This window comes from Primulina huaijiensis, chromosome 18 (genome assembly GCF_012295235.1).
Source record: "Primulina huaijiensis isolate GDHJ02 chromosome 18, ASM1229523v2, whole genome shotgun sequence".
NCBI lineage: Eukaryota > Viridiplantae > Streptophyta > Magnoliopsida > Lamiales > Gesneriaceae > Primulina > Primulina huaijiensis.
This window is the reverse complement of record NC_133323.1, coordinates 2,799,218-2,820,196: the sequence shown is the minus strand read 5'-3', so window position 1 is coordinate 2,820,196 and position 20,979 is coordinate 2,799,218. Positions and strand designations below refer to the sequence as shown.

The 20,979-nt window shown below is 33.2% G+C and overlaps 5 protein-coding genes across 5 annotated transcripts; 1 reads left to right on the top strand and 4 right to left on the bottom strand.

Moving 5' to 3' along the window:
• Positions 1–3,628: 3,628 nt before the first annotated feature.
• Positions 3,629–6,810, bottom strand: LOC140965100 (cytochrome P450 CYP72A219-like). Its single transcript, XM_073425157.1, has 5 exons — positions 6,477–6,810; positions 5,354–5,574; positions 4,803–5,047; positions 4,332–4,716; positions 3,629–4,204 (listed from the first exon to the last, which is right to left on the bottom strand). Exons 1-5 carry the CDS (start codon positions 6,748–6,750, stop codon positions 3,779–3,781), a joined length of 1,551 nt encoding a protein of 516 aa, XP_073281258.1. The 5' UTR covers positions 6,751–6,810; the 3' UTR covers positions 3,629–3,778.
• Positions 6,811–7,464: 654 nt separating this feature from the next.
• On the bottom strand, positions 7,465–8,002 carry LOC140963758 (protein EPIDERMAL PATTERNING FACTOR 1-like). The gene is made up of 2 exons (XM_073423144.1): positions 7,884–8,002; positions 7,465–7,763 (listed from the first exon to the last, which is right to left on the bottom strand). Exons 1-2 carry the CDS (start codon positions 7,966–7,968, stop codon positions 7,504–7,506), a joined length of 345 nt encoding a protein of 114 aa, XP_073279245.1. The 5' UTR covers positions 7,969–8,002; the 3' UTR covers positions 7,465–7,503.
• A 1,114-nt stretch (positions 8,003–9,116) lies between these two features.
• On the bottom strand, positions 9,117–12,816 carry LOC140964794 (lanC-like protein GCL2). Its single transcript, XM_073424731.1, has 6 exons — positions 12,527–12,816; positions 12,121–12,299; positions 11,336–11,447; positions 11,136–11,252; positions 10,734–11,051; positions 9,117–9,795 (listed from the first exon to the last, which is right to left on the bottom strand). Exons 1-6 carry the CDS (start codon positions 12,725–12,727, stop codon positions 9,457–9,459), a joined length of 1,266 nt encoding a protein of 421 aa, XP_073280832.1. The 5' UTR covers positions 12,728–12,816; the 3' UTR covers positions 9,117–9,456.
• Positions 12,817–14,324: 1,508 nt separating this feature from the next.
• Positions 14,325–16,579, top strand: LOC140965165 (clathrin light chain 2-like). Its single transcript, XM_073425261.1, has 3 exons — positions 14,325–14,705; positions 15,717–15,870; positions 15,961–16,579. Exons 1-3 carry the CDS (start codon positions 14,392–14,394, stop codon positions 16,414–16,416), a joined length of 924 nt encoding a protein of 307 aa, XP_073281362.1. The 5' UTR covers positions 14,325–14,391; the 3' UTR covers positions 16,417–16,579.
• A 793-nt stretch (positions 16,580–17,372) lies between these two features.
• LOC140964904 (expansin-B16-like) lies at positions 17,373–19,192 on the bottom strand. The gene is made up of 3 exons (XM_073424889.1): positions 18,623–19,192; positions 18,143–18,272; positions 17,373–17,658 (listed from the first exon to the last, which is right to left on the bottom strand). The coding sequence occupies exons 1-3, from the start codon at positions 19,054–19,056 to the stop codon at positions 17,461–17,463; spliced, it is 762 nt and encodes a 253-aa protein (XP_073280990.1). The 5' UTR covers positions 19,057–19,192; the 3' UTR covers positions 17,373–17,460.
• Positions 19,193–20,979: the final 1,787 nt, after the last annotated feature.

The following is a 20,979-nucleotide window of genomic DNA, read 5'->3' as shown; positions in this document are numbered from 1 at the left end:
TTTTTTTTTTGAGTTTAAAATTATATGTTGACATTTATATCTTTAAAATATTTATCATATTATATTTATTTTTTAAATAATATTTTGTATTTTTATATAATTTACATTTTCAAAATTTCTCTATATATATTTTGTGTGTTTATACAAATTTTTTTTTCATTTTTTATGTTTTTATTTTTATTAATTTTATATATTTTTTTTAAAACATTCATTTTAAAAAAATATATATTAATTTTGATACAATATTCATAAGGTGATAATAATTATATACACATTTTTTATAATGTAAGTATCAAATTTTAGGTAATTAAAAGAGAATTATTTTATATAATTTGAGTATATAATTGTAATTTAACTAAAAATTAGCTTGAAAGCAATTATTCTCCATACACTCAAACTTTAATTTGTATTAGTTTTCGACTTTTCTTTCCAAATACTTTATACTTTAGCTTCACCTCAACTCCAAAAATAATCTTTAAAATAATAATTTTAAAATAAGCAAAGATCTCTAAAACGCTCTCTAAATTTTAGTCATATAAAATCAACTCATGACGATATATCTCTTAGGAGTAGGTCTCTTATGAGACAATCTCACGAATCTTTATCTGTGAGACGGATCAACCATACCAATATTCATAATAAAAAAGTAATACTCTTAACATAAAAAGTAATATTTTTTCATTGATGACCCAAATAAGATATTCGTCTCACAAAATACAACCCGTGAGATCTCTCACACAAGTTTTTGACATCTCCTAAAGTATGAGTTGAATATAAATTATATTTTTTAAATATAAATCTTATTGGAGGAATACAAATACCATGACAAAAAGTCTCAAGACTGGAATAATAGATTTCAAATTGGACGTCCTTCAAACTACAAAGCACGTGTTTCAGGACCTACTCCGTCATACATGGTGCGGGTGCTGTCAAATGGGTCAACCCGTCTAGCTGCAAGTTGCAGGCAAGAAATGTCAACTCACAAATAAAAAATTAAAATAAAATAAAATACGAAAGCAACAATAATATTTGATATTTCAAATAAAAATATTTACAATATTACACAATAACAAATAAACAATATCATTATCAACTAAATTATATAAAATTTTGATGTCATCGATTATATATTGTATATAAATCAGCTGCATAAATAACATCAATAACATTTAAATTATAAAACTTATTGCCAATATAAGACATTAAAAATACATCAAATATTAATTTTAAATTTTAAAAAATATTCTCTAAAAATAAGCTTCTTAATGGAACAATTCACAAAAACAAATGAAAAGTACTCTTTTTTAAAAAAATTAGTGGGACGGTCTGCCTTACTCGCCACAACTTGCGGTCAGTTTAAACTAAAATCATAAATCAACCCATCGATTTTCACGATGGGCTAGTCCGACGTACCCATCCCGTTTTGATTGCACTATTTGTTTGAAGAACAATCGAAACATAAAATTTGGGGTTTTATACAATTTAACAAAAACTATGACTTTTGATAATGTGGAAAACATTCAATATTATATGTTAAAATTAAATTAATTTGTATTCTTATTTGGAATATCTATTTAAAAATGATATTTCTTTCTGGTGAAAATTTAGTAAAAAACAGTAGTCATGAAATATGAGGCTCCAACGTAACATTGTAGATATAAAATATTTAGAGCTCGATTGTTATCTGGAAATTCTCGTGTGTGCTGTTTTAGTCATGGTGCGATAATAATTAATAAGAAAAGCTTGATAAACAAGAAAAGTGTGATATAGAATAAATATTAATATATTTTCGCTTTAATTTTTTGTGCAAGTGCATGGGCTATTTTCCGTAGGCTTGGCAGCTGATATGCACGTAGATAATGTCATTATCCACTTAACACATGATATCATAATGTATGAATGAGTTATCATGATTGATCATTCAATATATATATCATATGTTGAATAGATCAAGATTATGTTTTGAGACCTGTCTCACATAAATTTTTCATGAAAAAAACTTTGACATTTGATAACCTGGCGGCAATTAATCCGCAAGTCTGGACAAAATCTTCCAATAGAAAAATAAAAAATAAAGTTGACATGAACAAAAGTTTGACTTTTTGCATTAATGAAATCCGATATTGATTTGATTTGGATCATAAAAATGCAACAACTAACCAAATTACATCGCGAAGTTATGAATTGATCCAAATTTGACTATAAGATAAATTGAACATGGATAGTTATTTATTGGTTCTCAATATTTATCTCTTTGCGATTTTGATTATCTATGTTCTCAAATTTTATTCTTAGACAATTACTTTTTTTTCTGAAAATTTTAGTCTTTTATCTTATATGACTGTGATTGTTTAGTGTCACATTAATATTCTCGATGAAAAAAAAAACAAAAATTGTCGAAAAGTGAAAGTTATAGGAAGATTGAGACTGAAATTTGAAAAAATAAATGAATACAATCCAAAAAAATACATAACCAAAATTGTGATTAAATAAAGACTTACTTACATGAATTTTATATATATATATATATATAGTTTTGACATGGCGAACATTAACTATGAACACTTATGTGAGCAATGACTGAAGTGACGTGTGTCTGTTGGATGTACAAAACGTCATTTCAGTGATTCATGTAAAAGTCTATAATAGGTACGTGCTTATCATTTCAAAACTATATATATATATATATATATAATAAGAAAATAGGTAAATGACTAATAATACATATAATTCTTTTGAGAAAAATTAATAAGAATAATCGTAAGGAATAATCCGATTATTTATTCGATTTTTCACCATTTTTTCTCTAATTTACGCCATAATTTTTTCCCCTCTCTTTATTATCTATACTTATATACTATCTTATTAAGTGTGAGATCATTAGAGATACTACATTAGAGAACATAAAATTATTTAATTTCATAATTACTTTTTTTTATCCTACTAAAAGCCTAATTAAGCCAATCGATATTTTACACAGAAAAAATCTAAACAAAACTTCTTTTTTAAATCGAACGACTCTTCTAAATTAAAAATAATTTCGTGTTAATTGTTTAGTATTATTTGATCAAATTAAAAATAATTATAACACATGCAACCCATATGCATCTTTTACTAGTATATACTAATGATGCGTGCCATATTAAATTTATTGTGTTTGATAATTTTTGTGTAAAAAATGTATATTATTTTATTAAAATATGATACTTATACATTAGTGACTAGATGATATTTATTGAGATAGTTTAAACTTTTAGATAAATCAAATATAAGTTGGAAAAAAATGGGAAAAAGATAGAGATATATACAAAAATTATTAATAAACTCACACCAACAAAGTCATCTAACAAATATTATAAATGATAAAACTGTAAAAAAAACTTTACTGCACATTGACATACCAAAGTTAAATGTGTATACCAAAGTTAATTAGTATGAGGTGTTCAAGTTCAATAATATAGTACAATACATATATAAATGACTATACATTTTTTATTATTAAAATCTAAAAAAAAAAGTATACCAAATCATAATTTTCCAAATAAAAATAACGAATCCCTGTATGCATGTATTACATTCATTAATTGCACCAAAAATCATTTTCAATGGTAGACATTCAATTCACACGCTGAATCTTTCCAAGTAGATGATCTTTTATGTTTCATTATAGGGACAGACTCACGATTTTGCTTAAATGGACGAAAATTCATCTATTTTTTTTAATAAGCTTGCAAATACAATTTTGATGGATTGGGTCTGCCCTGCTAACCAACATACACTATATTTTGCTTAAAATCAAGTGAGCACCATGTTCTGGTTGAAGAGTTAAAATCGAATGAGGCGCATGCGTATAAGACGACGAAAGCTCGAAGGAGAAGCGTTGCAGAATCATGGAGAGGGCCACTTTCGCTTCTATCATGGCAAATGTTTGTCCTACGCATATCCGAGGTCCCCAGCCAAAAGGGAAAAAAATACCTTGGCATTTCTGCGCTTTCGACATGCCTTCGCTGAATCTATCTGGCTTGAACTCCATTGCATCATCTCCCCAAATTTCAAAACTGTGATATAATATAATAATTGGAAGTAAGACTTCAGCACCTTTTGGAAATGTTAGTTTCCCTAGTTTGGTCTTTTCAATTACTCTACGAGTAAGAACGAGTGCTGGTGGATATAGCCTTAAAACCTCGTACAAGATCATAGTCACCTGTGCAAAAATTTCATTCAGTCATGTTTTTATTATTTTTTTGTAAGATAAACACTCACACACTCGATGTGATTCTTTTGAAAGATTGGATTTTTTTTTTTGGGAATAAACCAAGCAATTTACTTACTATTTTGAGGTCATTTAGCCCATCAAAATCTCGTACTCGACTCCCAAACACACGTGAAACCTCATCTCGGGCTTTTTTCTGCCAGTCTGGATGTATACTCAATAAAAACAGTGTCCACAAAAGCAATACTGAAGTGGTCTCCTGCCCAGCAATGTAAAACAACTTGCACTCTTCCACGACTTCGTCTATGTTCATACCGTAAATCTTGTTACCTTTGAGTACTATTTCTTGGTAATTCGATTCCAACAATAGTCCTAATAAATCGTCGTTACATGCTTCCCCGGATTTCATTGCATAAACCCTTCTTTTGATCAAACCCTTTATTGAGGATTGAATTTCTCTATCTATTTCCTTGATTCTCTTATTGCTTTTGGTTGGCACAAATCTGCACATGCATAAACAAGTCATAACTCGAAAATGCTGCAAAAGAACCAAAAATCCTTTTCCTGTATAATAAATTACGTACAATACCTCCATCCTGGAATATATATCGACTGTGAAGCCTTGATAACGAGCTCAGCCATCTCCTTCTGAAGTTCGAATACTCTTCTTCCTTCTTCATAGCTGCTGCCAAATGCAGTTCTTGATATAGCATCACTTGATAAATTTTGTAGATAAGGCCACACATCGAGCTCTCGTGATTGTTTAGGCGAGACACAGCTCTCCCATTTTCCCATAATTTCTTCACAACTTGAAATGAAAGCAGGTATCATGATCTGCACAAAACTAATCTAGAATTTATATAGAACATTTACAAAGCTGTGTTTTTAGCAGTTTTGTAAATTGTGACATTCTGGGATGTTATTTTAAGTATTTTACTCATTATTATTATTTTAATTCTCGAGCTCTAATACTACACGATATAAGAGAGAAATCAACAATTTAGTCAGAATTCAATCTCCATTCGCATTGAATGAGATTAACATTGGCAGACAAATTCAACTCTGCTTGAAATTGTTAATTAGAGGCTCAACTCGATTTTCTCGATCAGTCGGCGCTATATATAAGGCAAGAAATATGACCTTTAATTTGTCAAGATAGAAAGCGGGGTTGATGATTTTTCTGTGTTTGACCCATTTATCTGCTTCATAGCTGACCACGCCTTGAGCAAGCAGTTTGGTGAGTGGATTCTGGCTTTGCGGCTTATGGTAGATAAGATACTTGGTCATCACCTCTTTTACAAGCTCAGGCTCAGTGATGATCACTGTGGGGACTGGACCAACCCAAAAAAATGAACTTTTTCCTACAGTTATTTTGTGACTAAATTAATACCAGTAAGCCATATTGGGTACCATGGTTTAAAGAAAAATAACTCAAGTTTTGGTAGAATAAGAGCACGGCCGTCTCCAGAAAATCGGAGGTCCTATAGGTGGTTTGCGATGGTAAAAAAACTAGCGTTATTTTAAGCTATATTTTAGAAGAAGATCTTATATAATTTTTTTTTATAAAATATAAAAATATTAAATACGAATTGATAATTAAATGCACATAATTATCACAAATATTAAATTTGTTATGTAAATTATTAAATTATAAAAAATTACATATATAAACGCAAAAAAAACTCGATGAATTAATTCTCTAGGCTTAATTTCACAATTTATAAATAAATGTATGTATAATACAAACAAAATAAGAATAATTAAAATAAGGATGCATAAATAATTGATTTTTGTCACAAAACAAATACAACTTATAATTTAAGTGCTAACAGAGACAATGGATAACTATAAGTGAACTGAGTAAAAAGCAGTCAACGTAGGAGCCAAATAAACAAATTACAAGATTATAAGATCTTAGAAACAAAAAACCAAATCAATTAAAAACAATACACAAACAAACAAAAAAAATCACATTTAACAAAAAAAAAACGACACGATATATAATTGACCCGATTTGAGAAATCTAACTTACTCGAGTAGATCAATTTAACGAAGGAAGACAGTTTTTTTTTTTTTTTTAAGAAGAAAGGATTTATTTTCGTTAAAAAAAGAGAAGAAAATATAAAAAATTAAAGACGATTTCAAAATTTTTTTTAAAAAAATCGAGAATGCATTGAAAAATCATAAAACACACACGTATATATATAATTAGAGGCTAGGCAGTCCCCCCTGGAGCCGGCACTGAATAAGAGAAGCGAAATACCATATTTCTTGATGGTTTCCATGAAGAAGGCTATCGCCCTGGGCTTGATATCATCATGGATATTGATGGGCTTGGATTTGGCTTCTCGAATCATCTTCACCGATTCTTTCAAGTCTCCATAGATGAAGCGATAGGAGTTCCCTCTGAGACCTTGCTGTCTCAACAATTTCTCCAGCCGTTTAGGCCTAATCAGATCTGTATTCACCACCCTCCATGCGTAGGATAGAAACACTAAAGCAGAACAAACAGAAAGGATTATGTACAGGACCGCCATCTTTGGTTGCGTTCATCGATTGTTGTGGTGATCTCCGATCCTCGTTTTATAGCAGTCTTCTTTAAGCGATGGTTAAATTTTATTAAATCAGATTTACGTAATATATTGATTTTGATTTATAAGAATATGACTAAATCAGATTACACTACATATTTATTTTATTCGATATTGGTTTGAATGACTTTAATTAACAATAATTAAGCTTGATATTTCCATTTAAATTGTGTTCTCATTTGCAACTATGTTGTCTTAAAAATTTGATAAATTAACACACCTTTGTTTTATATATATTTGTAATTGAATGAAGATAAGAATGAAATGTTATGTCTGTTCAATTCATATCATTAGCATGAGAAAAAATGGTGAATGGAATTGAATTATTTTTAATAATTAAATCATATTATATTTAAAATATTTAAATAATAATCATTCTATAATGTTCACGGTATAATCCTTTCGTTTTTAATTTAAATAATTTAATATTCAAGTGTCCATTTTCAGGATTCAGGAAGTCCCAAAATTAGACAAAATTTTGGGATTGATATTCTTTTATAATAAATATCTGAGGAAAACAAAAATTCAATCAAGCCATATCAGCCATTTGGGCTCAAGAGCATGCAAAAAAGTACACTGAATTAACTCTTTTTCTTACACTGCAGCCTTTAATTTCCTACTTCAATAAATAAAGAACAAATTAAAAATCCCAAATCGAAACAAACAAAAAATTTGATGAAGATGCAGGAGATATATGGTTCAAGGAACAGGATATGATTTATTGTTACACATGCATTTATAAGCCATAGGGCACGTCTCAGCCTCCTCAAGTGATGAGCACACAAAGCTAACCATAACCAATCGGCATGGCATACAAGATCCACAAGCGTGAGTACAATCCGGCAAGCTGGACCCGGCGATCTGCTGCGGATCACCTCTTCTATGCCACTTTTTGACCTGGTAGAGATCGGGTTTCGCCGTAGACTCTTCTTTAATAGATTGTTCACGGTGAAGGTAATCTGTTGGAGTTAGCCGGCTATGTATATTAGAATTGACACGTAAAACATACGGTTTCAAAAAGCAACATGCACGAGAAATAAAATTTTAAAAAAAAATTGTGAATATATAAAGAATCATACGTGAATGTAGGTTCCCGATATGCCTCCCATGTACGAGCACACTAAGCAAAACCAGAACAAAAACCACACTTCTAAAACACTTCATCTTCTATATTTTCGAATACCCCTTTTTCCAAAATGTCCAAGTTTGGAAAGTGCAAATTAATTAGTATATTTATAAAGTAGAAAATAGGAGTAAAGGTAGTGACGTCGATGGGTCACAGGCTTTGAACCCTTTTAGCTATGGTGCATTTGAAAGAGTCACACGTTTAGGTGGAAAAGTAATAATAATCAAGAATTTACTTCCAAGCTACATACACGTGAGTGAAATGGACAAGTCCTAAAATTAGTCATTCAAGAAGTATTAATTAATTTCTTTCAAGTTGAAACAAATTAATTAATGTGAATGCCTTGAATTTAATGTTGTTCCTGTTTTTGAACTTTTTTTTTTTTTTTATTTCAAATTTGTTTGGCCATCTGTTTCCACTTAATTGTTTGCTTTCGATTTCAGTGGATCAAAGCAAATAAAACAGAATTTAGTTAGTTTTTGTTTGGCAGATGTTTTAACATATGAACTTCTAAAATTTTAAATATTCCCTTATATTTAGGATTACTTGAAAAATGTATATAGGTCAAGCGTTTCTCGTTTTATCAAAAATTATGTCGGGTGAAAATGATCCAAAACTATGTAAAACTGAGTCAATATTGGGCCAAAAAAAATACTTCCCTAGACGCGCCTCTGTGAGTCATATCTTCGCCATCCTCCAAATTTCAAAGCCATTGATTTTTTGGAAGTCTTTGGATTCAATCATAATTTTACCTGGTATATAAAATTGATCTCATATGCTCTGCACTTTCTTGCCTAAAATCTCATCTAATATCTGTTTATTTTGTATACTCTACTTTGCTAAACAAACTACACATCTCACAGCATTAGAGATCAAAAAAATCCCAAGGTCCCAGATTTGGAACCCGTCATCTCAAATTCGAGACCAATTATGACAAACTCTTCCCCACCTAAAAAAATAAAAACTCTATTTGGTTTGAAGGATAATTTATGGATTACTACATAATCACAGCTCATCCAATGTTTGGTACAACTGTCAACTTAAAAACCTGAGAATTCAACTTGATGAGTTCTAATAGCCCATCTTCCTTGCTTTGTTAGATTAATTTCAAATAGTTATCCACATAATTAGATCTTAAATCGAGTCAATAGGATTATTACAATATCTTAAAATTGTAATCAAACAGTGAATAAATGTTAGATTATTCATCCTCTATCATTATTTAATCCAATCGACCAAATACACCCATGACATGTGTATTACTTATCTATATCTTTTACTTATCCATATCTTTCAATTTCCTATAAACTCACTTACCCTATCACTCAAACTAAACAACATTTTGAGATTAATTATTTTGAAATATAGACATACACAAGGACTATCCATCACTAGGATTATTAGTCTCTGCATTTATTCAAGAGTGACAACCGATATAGAACTCACCAATATGCCAGTATTTCGAGACTCGAACACAGTGATTACCCTAATAGATTTTCATGTAATCCACACATAGGTAAATATTGTCACATCTCATATGCTGGAAACCTAGAATCCTTCGGATTAACCATGTCGAGGAAAAGATAAGCCATACCCCCGATGCCTTCGAACAGTGAAAAGGGCCTGTCTCCTCCATGAATTTCTCCAGACGAAATAAGGATGTGAGATCTATCCAGCAAAAAACACGCAAAAGCTTTAGCTCTGTATAGATACTCTACAATGCCCGTCAGTCGATACAGGGAGAGGAACACATATGCATTTCCACTGATGCCATGACAAATCCCGACTCGTTTCAGTAGCCCACGATTCCAAACTACCTCTGCTGCATCCATGGCAGCTTTTAGAAACTCTTTATCCCCGAATACCTGGATTTTACATGCATTTTTTTCAAGAAACTATCAACACCAAGATGATACGACCTATGGCAGTGAAAAAGAACAAAAAAAGCTAATTTTTTTATGAAGAATAACAAGAAACAGTAACTATGAATTCCTTGCACATGATAAATTGTGTACCAATCTTCCCTGGAATAGGCCCGAGTTGAACAAATCTCTCACTAAAACTACAATCCCGCACATCAACTACGGGTAAGAAATGACAGCATTAGTGCATTTGCCACATATTCCGCATCATCTTACACATCATACACACAGGTTGCATGGATACAAACTAAATATTTCTGCAAAAGTGATATAAATATTAAATCATTGTAATTCTAAATAATTATTTCAACAGGGATCATTTTTATTAGTAAATTAATGTAACAACGTCATCAGCATTTGAACAAATCTAGGAAATTTAAAAATAATGGCTAAATTAGATTAAATAAGGGTATGACTGTTGGAAAAATTTAATCTACAACATTTCATTGTCATATGTAAAAATTTTATTGGTGCGACAAATTTATAATTATGATGTAGCTAAAAAAGCTGTTGAAATTTGATACACGTGGCAACCAATTATTAGTTGTTTGTCACAATATATCATGTGCATGTGTGAGTGTGTCTTGGTAATAACACAATTTTAATTTTATTAGGGGCCTTTTTTGGAAAGAAAAGTTGGCATGCTCACTCAAAAATATGCATGTATCAGAAATTATTAATTTTCACAGGGGCCTTTTTTGAAAAGGGAAGTTGATTTACTCATTCCACATAAACAATGTTTTCCTTTTGTATGGTAGGAATAGAAATACACACGCATGACTTTTATGGAGGTCACTACAATTCAAAAAGCATCAGGAAAGTAGATGCAGCTAGCCTAATGTAAAACCTTCAAAAAATTGAAGAAAAATCATATCCATTACCTCAGATGCTTTGATGAGTGTGAGGGCAATCCCTGGAGCTCCACGGCACCAGTGTACAAGGGCATCTATCTTCCCATTTTCTTCACTCCAAGGATAATTACCACTTGGAAATCGATTATTGATCATGTATTTGAGAGTTCCTTTGACATCTTCACGCTCGTCTGATGAGAGTTCAAAGTGCATCAAAACGTACATGATGCCAGCCAACCCATGGGCTGCACCCCAGTATCTATTGCCATGCAATTCAAACATCAATGGACTCCCCGACGTTCTACCTAGTTTTCTTCCATTCTTGATAATTTCTCTCACAACAGCATCCTACCCACCATTTGGAAAATCATTGGTAGCTTGTTCAAAGGATATTTACATAAGATAGGAAATGATCTTCTAAAATACCAATACCATGGTTGGTGAAGATAATACTTCATTGCCCAAATGATTATTGAGAAATAAACACGCCCATAAGTATCCAACTCTACCATATAGCAGCTCGTCTGGGAGATCTTTTGACAGCTTTATCTGTATTGAAGATGAAATTCTCTATTTTAAACCGCAGTAATATCAAATTAAAATATAAAAGGTCAAAGAGGCCTTTAGCCAACCTCTTTAAACTGGGTCATATAATAATGAAGCAACCCATCAGCGCCAGCATACTTCGCGACCACAGCTCCCAGAGCACATACGCCACCCCTTCCACACAGAAAAGTTACATCCCTGACAGCAGCACGTCACGGTGAGAGACTCAGATCCAATAATTTAACTTTTGGCAAGTAAGCCATATAAAAAACAGAGTGACGTAGCTGCAATATAGCCACTCAATCATGATTTTACACTTGCAGTTCAAAAAAAATACTTTCATTCTCTTACCCACAATGTCATAATTCCTAAAGGGTTATAAATTTGTTTCAGGATGCATTTGGATCGAGGAATTAAAACCTTTGATTTGCTCGGATTAATTAAACTACATCTATTTAAGAGAGAGTGTGTGTGTCTTACTTGCTAGAAATTTTTTATAAAATCAAACCCCTCCACCCAAGCACAAACTTAAAATCACAGGGCACATCAATGACTTGTAATGCCCTGAAATCGTCGAATCATTATTTGTGGTTATTTTCATATCATATTCCATATCAGAACTTTTGCGCGATATAAATGAATATGAAGGTGTATGATGAACAACACTTCCACTAGCTTGGGTTAATCATGTAAAATAGTTGAACGGTTAGAGTCCCAAAGATCATGCGCCCGGAGCATCCACAGACCACAATGAAAGAATCACAAACAAAAAACACAAATTCCCATACAATTTTATATAAATTTTTAACAAAACGAACAACCCACCAACAACAATTAACATGTATGCGTTAAAAGGAGCCAATGAGCTTACTTGGAGTGGGTGGAAGAGGAGTCACAAGCCTTGATAATCTCCAGGGAAAGACTCAAATCGCTGGTGTTGCCTGTTACTTGAAAAGATTTGAAGAGCAAAAACGCAGTCCCAAGACTACCAGCATACAGGCTAAAATCCTGAACGTGTTGCTCAGTGATACCCCACGTACTCGCCACTATCTGTACATAAAACAACAGAGATTCGCCAACATTTTGTCCATCTTACATAAGATTTCACAACTTTAATCAGTTTCCATATATACTATTACTATTGTTGTTACTAGTAACAGCCATTCTTTTTCAAAGTTCAAAGTTAGAGTCTTGCTGATAAAAAAAAAACGTAGCCGAGGGAGTATTGGAATATAATATGGTCAAAATTACATTAAAATTTAGGGAAAATTACTGACAGTTTCTTTGAGGTCGATGGCGGCGCGTTGGAGTCTCCGAGAGAGAGTATGATAAGGGAGAGAGAGAAGCTTCAACAGTGATTCCGGAGTTCCTTGAGCCACAGTTCGAATTTGCCCTTGATTGTCTCTATCTACAGCTTCTTGTTCTTGTTTTTCGGGTAAAAAATCCGGCATTTCGTTAGGAAAGAATCGATCCGCCATTTTCTTTGGTTTCTTTCTCTCTGAGCAAGGGCCAAGGGATGAGAGAAATTGGAAACAGGTTGACCGTGAAAATGAGTCAATGACAGAGCTGGAACATGGATGGAGAAGAAAGTGTACAAGCATCCGGATAATATGTGCACGTGCTATCGAGTCTGCCACATTGCAGCATCTGCTGCCACGCTAGCTATTTTTTTTAAAAAAAAAATTTATTTATTTTTTCATTATTTTTATTTGTTTTTTAAGAACACAGATGCATTTCTCATCTAATAAATTAAGACTTGAGATCATATAAATAAAAAAAAAAGAGTTGGTGAAAAATCCNTCAAAAAAAAAATATTTATTTTTTCATTATTTTTATTTGTTTTTTTAAGAACACGGATGCATTTCTCATCTAATAAATTAAGACTTGAGATCATAAAAAAAAGAGTCGAATTTAAAATTTAATAATTTGAAAATAGGATGATTTTAAAATGTTGAATCCGACAACTAAATATTTTTCAAAAATTTTATTTGTAAAATATTAAGTATTTTTTTAAAAAAATTCGTACTATATTTATTGTCTTAAAAAAATTATTTATTTTATTTAAATATGTGTTGGAATAGTTTTCGAAAAAATAAAAAAAGATATATATATCAATCATGTAACATCCAAGGACCAAGACACGTTGTTGGAAAGCTTCGAACTTGGATAAGGAATTCTCGAATTTGGTCCAAGCTTTGATCCAAGTTTTGATCAACACCTTGGGGAGGAAGGCTGCTTGGTTTTGCAGAAGTAAACAACCTTTTTGCTTGGATTTTCAGGCGGTTTCTTGATCAACCTTTGGGGCAGAATTCTGGCTTGGAAATGTTGCTGCTAAGGTTTCGAAGGATTGCTGCAGAAACTTCAAAGTTTGCACAGAAACTAGGCTTCCAATGTGATTCAGCTCTTTTGTAAACGCATTTGTAAATCGAGCTGTGCATTATGGTGTAACGTTTGATTGTGCTGAACTTTGTGGAGAGTTTTGTTTTGTCAAATGACAAATCATTGATTCTTATGGAAGTCAAGTCGACAAAGTAATCTGGGATTTATTGATTAAATGAATAAATCTAGGATTTTTTTTTTGAATTATTTTACTCTCTTGATAACTCATTTGTACCTCTAAGCAATTTTCATTTTTTTTTTAATATTACTTACTTAATTATTTAATTATAGATAAAATCATTCTCATAAAGTATGGTACAAATCCAAGACTTCCGACTGCAAGAAGTACTTGTAACAAATTACCGTTGCAGAGGATCATTCCCTTCCAACAAATGATATGTATATTATAATTTTTGAAGAAATGCACCGCTTTCTTCTCCATCCTAAATCTTGCCGATCGCGTCACACACACACACACTTACATAATTGAAGAAGATCAGGTGTTAGGAAAATGGATTCGTTTGATGATGGTGGGTTCGGCGTTGATCCAGCGAACGACGTCGTTGAGGACATCCAAGATGGCATGCAGTACGGTTTCGAAGGTGGCAACGACGTCGGGGCACCGGCAATGGGCCCCNTATATATAAATTTTTGAAGAAATGCACCAGAAATGCACCGCTTTCTTCTCCATCCTGATCTTGCCGATCGAGTCACACACACACACACACACACACACAATTGAAGAAGACCAGGTGTTAGGAAAATGGATTCGTTTGATGATGGTGGGTTCAGCGTTGATCCAGCGAACGACGTCGTTGAGGACATCCAAGATGGCATGCAGTACGGTTTCGAAGGTGGCAAAGACGTCGGGGCACCGCCAATGGGCCCCAACGATAACATGCATTACTCAACAGATGACTATGGCTACGGCGATGATGAGAACGGGCAGCCATATGGCATGGCGGATGACAATAATGACAGAATTTTCACATCGTCTGATGGCGGCAGCGGAGGACCTCTGCTTCCGGAACCCAGTCAGATGCGTGAGGAAAGCTCCGCTTTCCGTAAATGGCGTCGGTAGTTTATTACCCTTTTTCCCTGGATTATATTTATTATATATTATATGAACCCTTTTTGGGAGACAGTTTCCAATGTGTCTACGTTCCATGAATCTTGGGTCTGATTGATTGTGAATATTAGATTGTTAATGCTTTGAATCAGAGTCTAACTGCAGTAATTAGTTTTTGATTTTTTGCTGCAAAATACGTGAATTTTTCTCGAGCTGGTTTCATTTAAAATCGTCAACTCTCTCACAATCACAGTCAGTCACACAAACATATTTTATACCATTTAGCTCGAGTGGAATGGAATATGGCTACGCTTTTGGTGGTGAAAACTTGTAAATTTTTAAATTACATAAAGTTTTTGAGTGAAGAGAGTTTTTCTAGGTGGATCAGACGACATTTCCGATTCTCGACCAAGAAAAACAAAAAACTTCAATTTAACATCTAACCTCATATGATAAAAAAAATTCATGCCACCTGCAGCAAATTCTAGTTCGTAGAGAGGGTGCAAGGTAATTCGAAGCTCACTTCCATGCATCTCACTTTCCTCACTTCTTAACACAATTTGACTGTTTCTTATAGAGATTGGTCCCACCCCTGGATCATTTGATAATTGGAGGGACTCCCAGCGATAATGTGTCTCAAAATTTTCAAGTTAAGTCATTTTCCTATGAAGAAGGCTCATCACTGAATATGAATATTTATCCATCATGTGACGTCATGTCTAGACTGATTCAGGGATGCAGTTGGATTTTAGCATTCATTACTCTTCAGGAGATTTTGTGCAGCTTTGATCATTACCTTTAAGAAAATTGAGTGAAAAGACATTGTTAATACCTTGGTCAAATGTTCTGTAAGAGCAATTTAAGCTTTTGGCGAAAAAATTGAATCTATCCGGTTCTGAACATTTGGTCTAATCCTTCTTTAAGTTGTATGTTAGTATATGATCCTTTTCAGGAAATAGCATAGAGTACAAACATTTCTGTGGCATGAATTTTTGACATTTCTCTTATTTTCTTTGCAGCCAAAACGCCATTTATCTTGAGGAGAAAGAGAAGAAGGAGAAGGAATTGAGGGATCAGATAATCGCTGAAGCTGAGGAGTACAAGAGGCAATTTTACAAGAAAAGGACTCAGAATTGCGAAAGTAATAAGGCCCAGAATCGGGAAAGAGAGAAAGTAACTTCAAATTTCATATTTCATACATTTAGTATTAAGAAATTTATGACATAAAAATGGGGAAGTCTTTTTTATTATTTTTTGGTGCAGCTTTATCTAGCCAACCAAGAGAAGTTTCACAAAGAAGCTGACAAACAATACTGGAAAGCCATAGCGGAAATCATACCCCGGGAAATTTCGAAAATCGAGAAGAGGAGAGGCAAAAAAGAAGACCAAAGGAAAGTTTCGGTCGAGGTCATCCAAGGACCGAAGCCCGGGAAACCCACCGACATGTCCAGAATGCGTCAAGTCCTCCTGAAGCTTAAGCAAACTCCTCCACCTCATATGATTGCATCCAAAAAGGATGAAGCCAAAGATGCAGCAAAAGAAGGGAAGGATGCGAATTCTGCCACGCCAAATCCGTCCAAGGATGGGAAGGATGCTACACAAACTGCTTCTCCTGCTGCAGGGGACAAGCCTGATTTGGATACTAAAGTCGATGCTGCTCCTAAAACAATGACCCCTGATGCATCGTCCATGAAGACACGGTCTCCTGCTAATGTTTGATGAGTTTTGAGTCTTATATCTTTATTACAAGATTCTACAGTATAGTCTATTATTCATGTTATTTGTATTTACCATTATGTGAAATAACAATTGGAGCTCTGTTTTGACAAATTTGTTTGGGTTGCGAACGGGCAATGTCCTAGCTTTTTTTATGTAATAAAATGATGAGTAAGTATCACTTAGACTTGGTCATTTTCCAAGTTCCTTATCCTCACGTTGACATGCATGCATGCATGCTTTGGCAGGAACGGGAGGCCCATGGAGTTGTGGGCTTTCACTTCACTTGTAATGATATGTTGTACAACAGATTAATTAAACAAATAAATATATGAATGGGTTTTTGTTGTTTCACCTCAAAATAAAGTCGATTGTATATAACTTTTTTAATTATACAGCAGCACAAAGTATATATTTAGATTTGTTTCGTCATTTATGTTCCCAATATCAAAACATAAAATTAACTTCAGTAATTCTTAGTTATACTATATGTCTCTTAATACTGTAATATACTATAGATACCCGAGTAAGAATATCAGTTGTATTTTGTATTTCACGACGCGTGCATATACGTAGTACATCAATCAAGAACTTGACAAAAAAGAAAATAAAGTCGTTTAAGGTTGAAAAACACATAAAATGCACACAAATACATGTGTCCAACCTCAAGAGCAGTAGGGATAGAATGTGAACCCACGTTTATTGATTCCATTAGTGTCGGCCGAAAATGGTCGGAACTTGTGAATGTGAAAGGTGCCCTTTTAAACATGCATGTTCCCAGCACATGCTCTACCTTGACCCACATGCATCCCATTATTATTTTTATTTCTTTAAGAAGAATGACACCAACACACAAGGTTTGACTTTTTGGACATTCGTCATGAGCATCTATACGAGTATCGCTGAATTAGTGTCCTAGAGACATGAGATATATTATACAAAGTAGCCCAAATTTTAATGAAAATATACTCCATTATATATATTTTTTAAAACACTAAAGAACCAGAATCGATCCTATAACCTTCGGATCGGAAAAGATGAGGGATTTCAGGATAAGAAGTTGAGGCGAGACGTGTAAGTGGCTTTAGGGGTCCAATTTCTAGGAATCACATCCCTGGTCGAGAGCGTTTTCGCCGTCGACAGCGTTGTTAACTTCACAGAGAATGGTCCTTGAAGAGGTCCAGCAATAATGCACCAATTTGCACCCCATATATGTGTCATCTCTAACCATTGGTTTGAATTTGCCTGTAGCAAACAAACATAATCTCGTCAATCAATTGTTCAAATTATGAAATATATGCATTGTATAGAAAAATAACTATGCTAAGTTCATCATCATCTATGCATTTGTAAAGAGCAGAAAAGGTTCTTAATTGCTTAATTCTGTTGCAAACAAAGTTAGGCAAGCGGTTGGATTAAGGGGCCACATAAGGGCTACTTTTAGTTTCTTGATTTAATACTGACTAGTCGCAAAGCATTTAAGAGGCTTCTTTTAGATAAATAGTCGTGCGAGTGGAGACTTTTTGCAAGAGACCTGGAAGCCCCTCCCTCCCCTTTTGACTTTGAAACAAAAAAAAAAACACTTTTATTGTCCCAATATAGCACTTTCATTAAAAGCAACGAAAAAAGTCTTTGAAACCTTGAGAAAATTCGATACATAGAGGTGACCCTTACAATTCTTTCTCACTTGAAAAGGGATTTTCGTATTACTACTGAATTATAAGTTTACCTGTCTTATATGCATGGACCCAACATCACCGTCTCCATCCTCGAATTCAACCAAAAGCGAGAGCCAAAAATTTGTTGATCCTTCATTCACCCGAAATGCAATGTTCTTTCCGGGATACTTGCACGGAGTCCTGCATAATATTTTCACCAAAAATAGAGTTCAATATTCTGTAATGCAAACAGAACTTGAACAATGAGATTATCTTAATTATTTACCGGTTTATTTAGATTAGATAGATGCGTGTAGGGTCACATGATGTAATGAAATCGTACTGAGAATTGAATGTTTTGTTCTTGAGGGATTTGATTTTGGTTGGTCGATAAAAGAGTCGATTATATAAATGGCCACCATTATAATTAACTAATCAATTAATTATCACGTCACTAGATGACAAAACTAAGCAAGAAGACCGTTAAAAAACACTGAATCAAGAAACGTGATTCGTAGAATCACATGATTCCATACTATTTTTTAGTTTACCTGCGGTAGATGACAGAGATTTCGCCGCGGTTGCGGAGCAGGCCATGGCCACCGGCGACGGCCATGCGGCCGAAGGCGGCGCCGCTGAGATCGAAATGCGTGCGACCATTTGAACAATAACCGCCGGGGCACTCGTCGGTTATGATGACTGTCACCGCCCTCCTCGTGCATATCGAATCGTCCAAGCACTTCACTTTATAGCACGCACCGCAGCCCTCGCCACCCTTGAAAAGCACCGGGCTCACCGCTCCAACCCTCGCCCTGAACGGCTTCACGTCCACCAGAGAGCCGTAACCACACGCACCACCGTCGCTACCGTCCCCTTCAGGGCTACCATACCAAGTGGCAGTAGCGGGATGCCAATGCAGGTCTGCCACCGCTGCAGCAGAGACCTCCAGAATGCAGACAAGAAGTAAGTAGAGTAGACCCTTCATAATGTGGGATGTGAATCGTCAAACCACTGTGGGAATCGAGGAGAATGGTTCGCCGACAGTGTTTTGGTGAAGTTGGTCAGTTAGAACACTTAGAACTGAGCACTGTATGTTTATGTACTAAACAAACTCTGCTGTTTACTGTTTTTGTTTGCTTTTTCATATATACTATTTTGGCTACATTTTATTTTTTAAAAAAGAAACTCCTTAAGATTCTATATTTTAAAATAAAAATAACACAAAAACTCTTGTGAGACTGTGATCAATTTCGTGGGTCGAATATCTTATTTAGGTCATTCATGAAAAAAGTATTACTTTTTATGCTAAGAGTATTACTTTTTATTGTAAATATCGGTAGGGTTGACTCGTCTCACATATAAAGATTCGTGAGATCGTCTCACAAGAGACCTACTCTAAAAATAAAGTGATCCTGATCTCAATTCTTGAAATATACTCTTCATGCAACATAATTGTTGAATTTTAAATAAAAAAAACTGTTATTTACACATGGTTGTTTCAAATAAAAGCAGAATACAAATAATACTTTCTTAAAATAAATAAAATATATAATGAGTTTGTAAAATTAGGGCACATAACTTTCCATTGAATATAATTATAATGGTCAATAGAGATAACAGAAGATTTGAAATCGTTGTAATATCTATATCGAATCTATTTAAAACTTGTTTATACTTTAAGTGGTCCATCGGTTTTTTAAATTAATTATTATATTTTATGGATGTCACAAAATGGGACCGGACGACAGTTAAGGCGTTAAATCCGCATGTCTGTTCATAGGTGTCAATACCTATTCTTTATCACATAATAAAAAATAAATATGATGATTTACATATACTTTTAATAAAATTTTAAGATTAAAAATTATTTAATTATTTTTAAAATTTATTAAAATATGTTGTTATGATAAATTTTATTGGATTAAAGCATGTATTTTTATTCCTCTATTAAAATAACCAAAATATTGTGTTATCATTATAATATATAATAATAAATATATATATATATATAAAACAATACGTATTGACATGGGAAGCGGGGTAACGGGGGGAACCAATCTGCGGATGCCTCGCCTCTTCCATAAACAATTGTTACATTTTTTAAAAAATTTTAATTTCAGTTCCTTCATTTTTTATATCTATAATTTTGATATTTAATATTGCTAAATCCCAATTTTAATGAAATATGACTTCAAAACCTATTGTCCAAGAACCTCGTGCCAATCCTCCCAAAACGTAATTTTGGTATGGAATAATAATGCCTTTTATGTCCCTAAAATTGTATTATAGGCTAATATTTGAAATTATTTAAGACTGTTTGGATAGAAAGATTTAGACAAGATAATATTTGAGAAATGGATATGAAATGACTTTGTTAAAATCCACCACAATTATTAAACAACAATTTGTGAGTTGAAATCCTTGGTGAGATATATTTTAAAATCCACCACAACTAAAAAAACACAACTATTTGATATTTAAAATCAATGTCAAGTTGATAGCAAAAACTTGTGTGAGACAGTCTCACTGGTCGTATTTTGTGAGACATATATCTTATTTGAGTCATCCATTAAAAGTATTACTTTTTATGCTAAGAGTATTACTTTTTATTGTGAATATCTGTAAGGTTGACCCGTCTCACAGATAATGATTCGTGATACCGTCTCAGAAGAGACCTATTCAAGTTGATTTTCTTAAACAAACTAATAAATTTGTTATTACGAATATGAGATTCTTATCTTCAAATCAATAAATCTAAATAATAGCTTCGTTTGGACAAATAATTTAAGAATGTTTTCAGTGTCTTATAAGTGAAAAAATTAATCCATATATTTGGATAATATTTTTGTAAAATATTATTTAAAAATATTTTATTATAAAAATTCTTCAAATATAGTTTGGAAAAACA

What these genes read in the sequence shown, in the direction of transcription:
- LOC140965100 (XM_073425157.1), bottom strand. Translation starts at nt 6,750, where the DNA reads ATGGCGGTCCTGTACATAATCCTTTCTGTTTGTTCTGCTTTAGTGTTT. An exon ending in ATATATATTCCAGGATGGAG is followed by an intron (nt 4,717 to 4,802) that starts GTATTGTACGTA and finishes ATGCATGTGCAG; the next exon opens with ATTTGTGCCAACCAAAAGCA. An exon ending in GGCTAAATGACCTCAAAATA is followed by an intron (nt 4,205 to 4,331) that starts GTAAGTAAATTG and finishes ATTTTTGCACAG; the next exon opens with GTGACTATGATCTTGTACGA.
- LOC140963758 (XM_073423144.1), bottom strand. Translation starts at nt 7,968, where the DNA reads ATGAAGTGTTTTAGAAGTGTGGTTTTTGTTCTGGTTTTGCTTAGTGTG. An exon ending in TATCGGGAACCTACATTCAC is followed by an intron (nt 7,764 to 7,883) that starts GTATGATTCTTT and finishes TAACTCCAACAG; the next exon opens with ATTACCTTCACCGTGAACAA.
- LOC140964794 (XM_073424731.1), bottom strand. Translation starts at nt 12,727, where the DNA reads ATGGCGGATCGATTCTTTCCTAACGAAATGCCGGATTTTTTACCCGAA. An exon ending in CCATCGACCTCAAAGAAACT is followed by an intron (nt 12,300 to 12,526) that starts GTCAGTAATTTT and finishes TTTTATGTACAG; the next exon opens with ATAGTGGCGAGTACGTGGGG. An exon ending in TCCTCTTCCACCCACTCCAA is followed by an intron (nt 11,448 to 12,120) that starts GTAAGCTCATTG and finishes TGCTGCTGTCAG; the next exon opens with GGATGTAACTTTTCTGTGTG.
- LOC140965165 (XM_073425261.1), top strand. Translation starts at nt 14,392, where the DNA reads ATGGATTCGTTTGATGATGGTGGGTTCAGCGTTGATCCAGCGAACGAC. An exon ending in GCTTTCCGTAAATGGCGTCG is followed by an intron (nt 14,706 to 15,716) that starts GTAGTTTATTAC and finishes TTTTCTTTGCAG; the next exon opens with CCAAAACGCCATTTATCTTG. An exon ending in AGAATCGGGAAAGAGAGAAA is followed by an intron (nt 15,871 to 15,960) that starts GTAACTTCAAAT and finishes TTTTTGGTGCAG; the next exon opens with CTTTATCTAGCCAACCAAGA.
- LOC140964904 (XM_073424889.1), bottom strand. Translation starts at nt 19,056, where the DNA reads ATGAAGGGTCTACTCTACTTACTTCTTGTCTGCATTCTGGAGGTCTCT. An exon ending in ATCTCTGTCATCTACCGCAG is followed by an intron (nt 18,273 to 18,622) that starts GTAAACTAAAAA and finishes AATATTATGCAG; the next exon opens with GACTCCGTGCAAGTATCCCG. An exon ending in GGTCCATGCATATAAGACAG is followed by an intron (nt 17,659 to 18,142) that starts GTAAACTTATAA and finishes TGTTTGCTACAG; the next exon opens with GCAAATTCAAACCAATGGTT.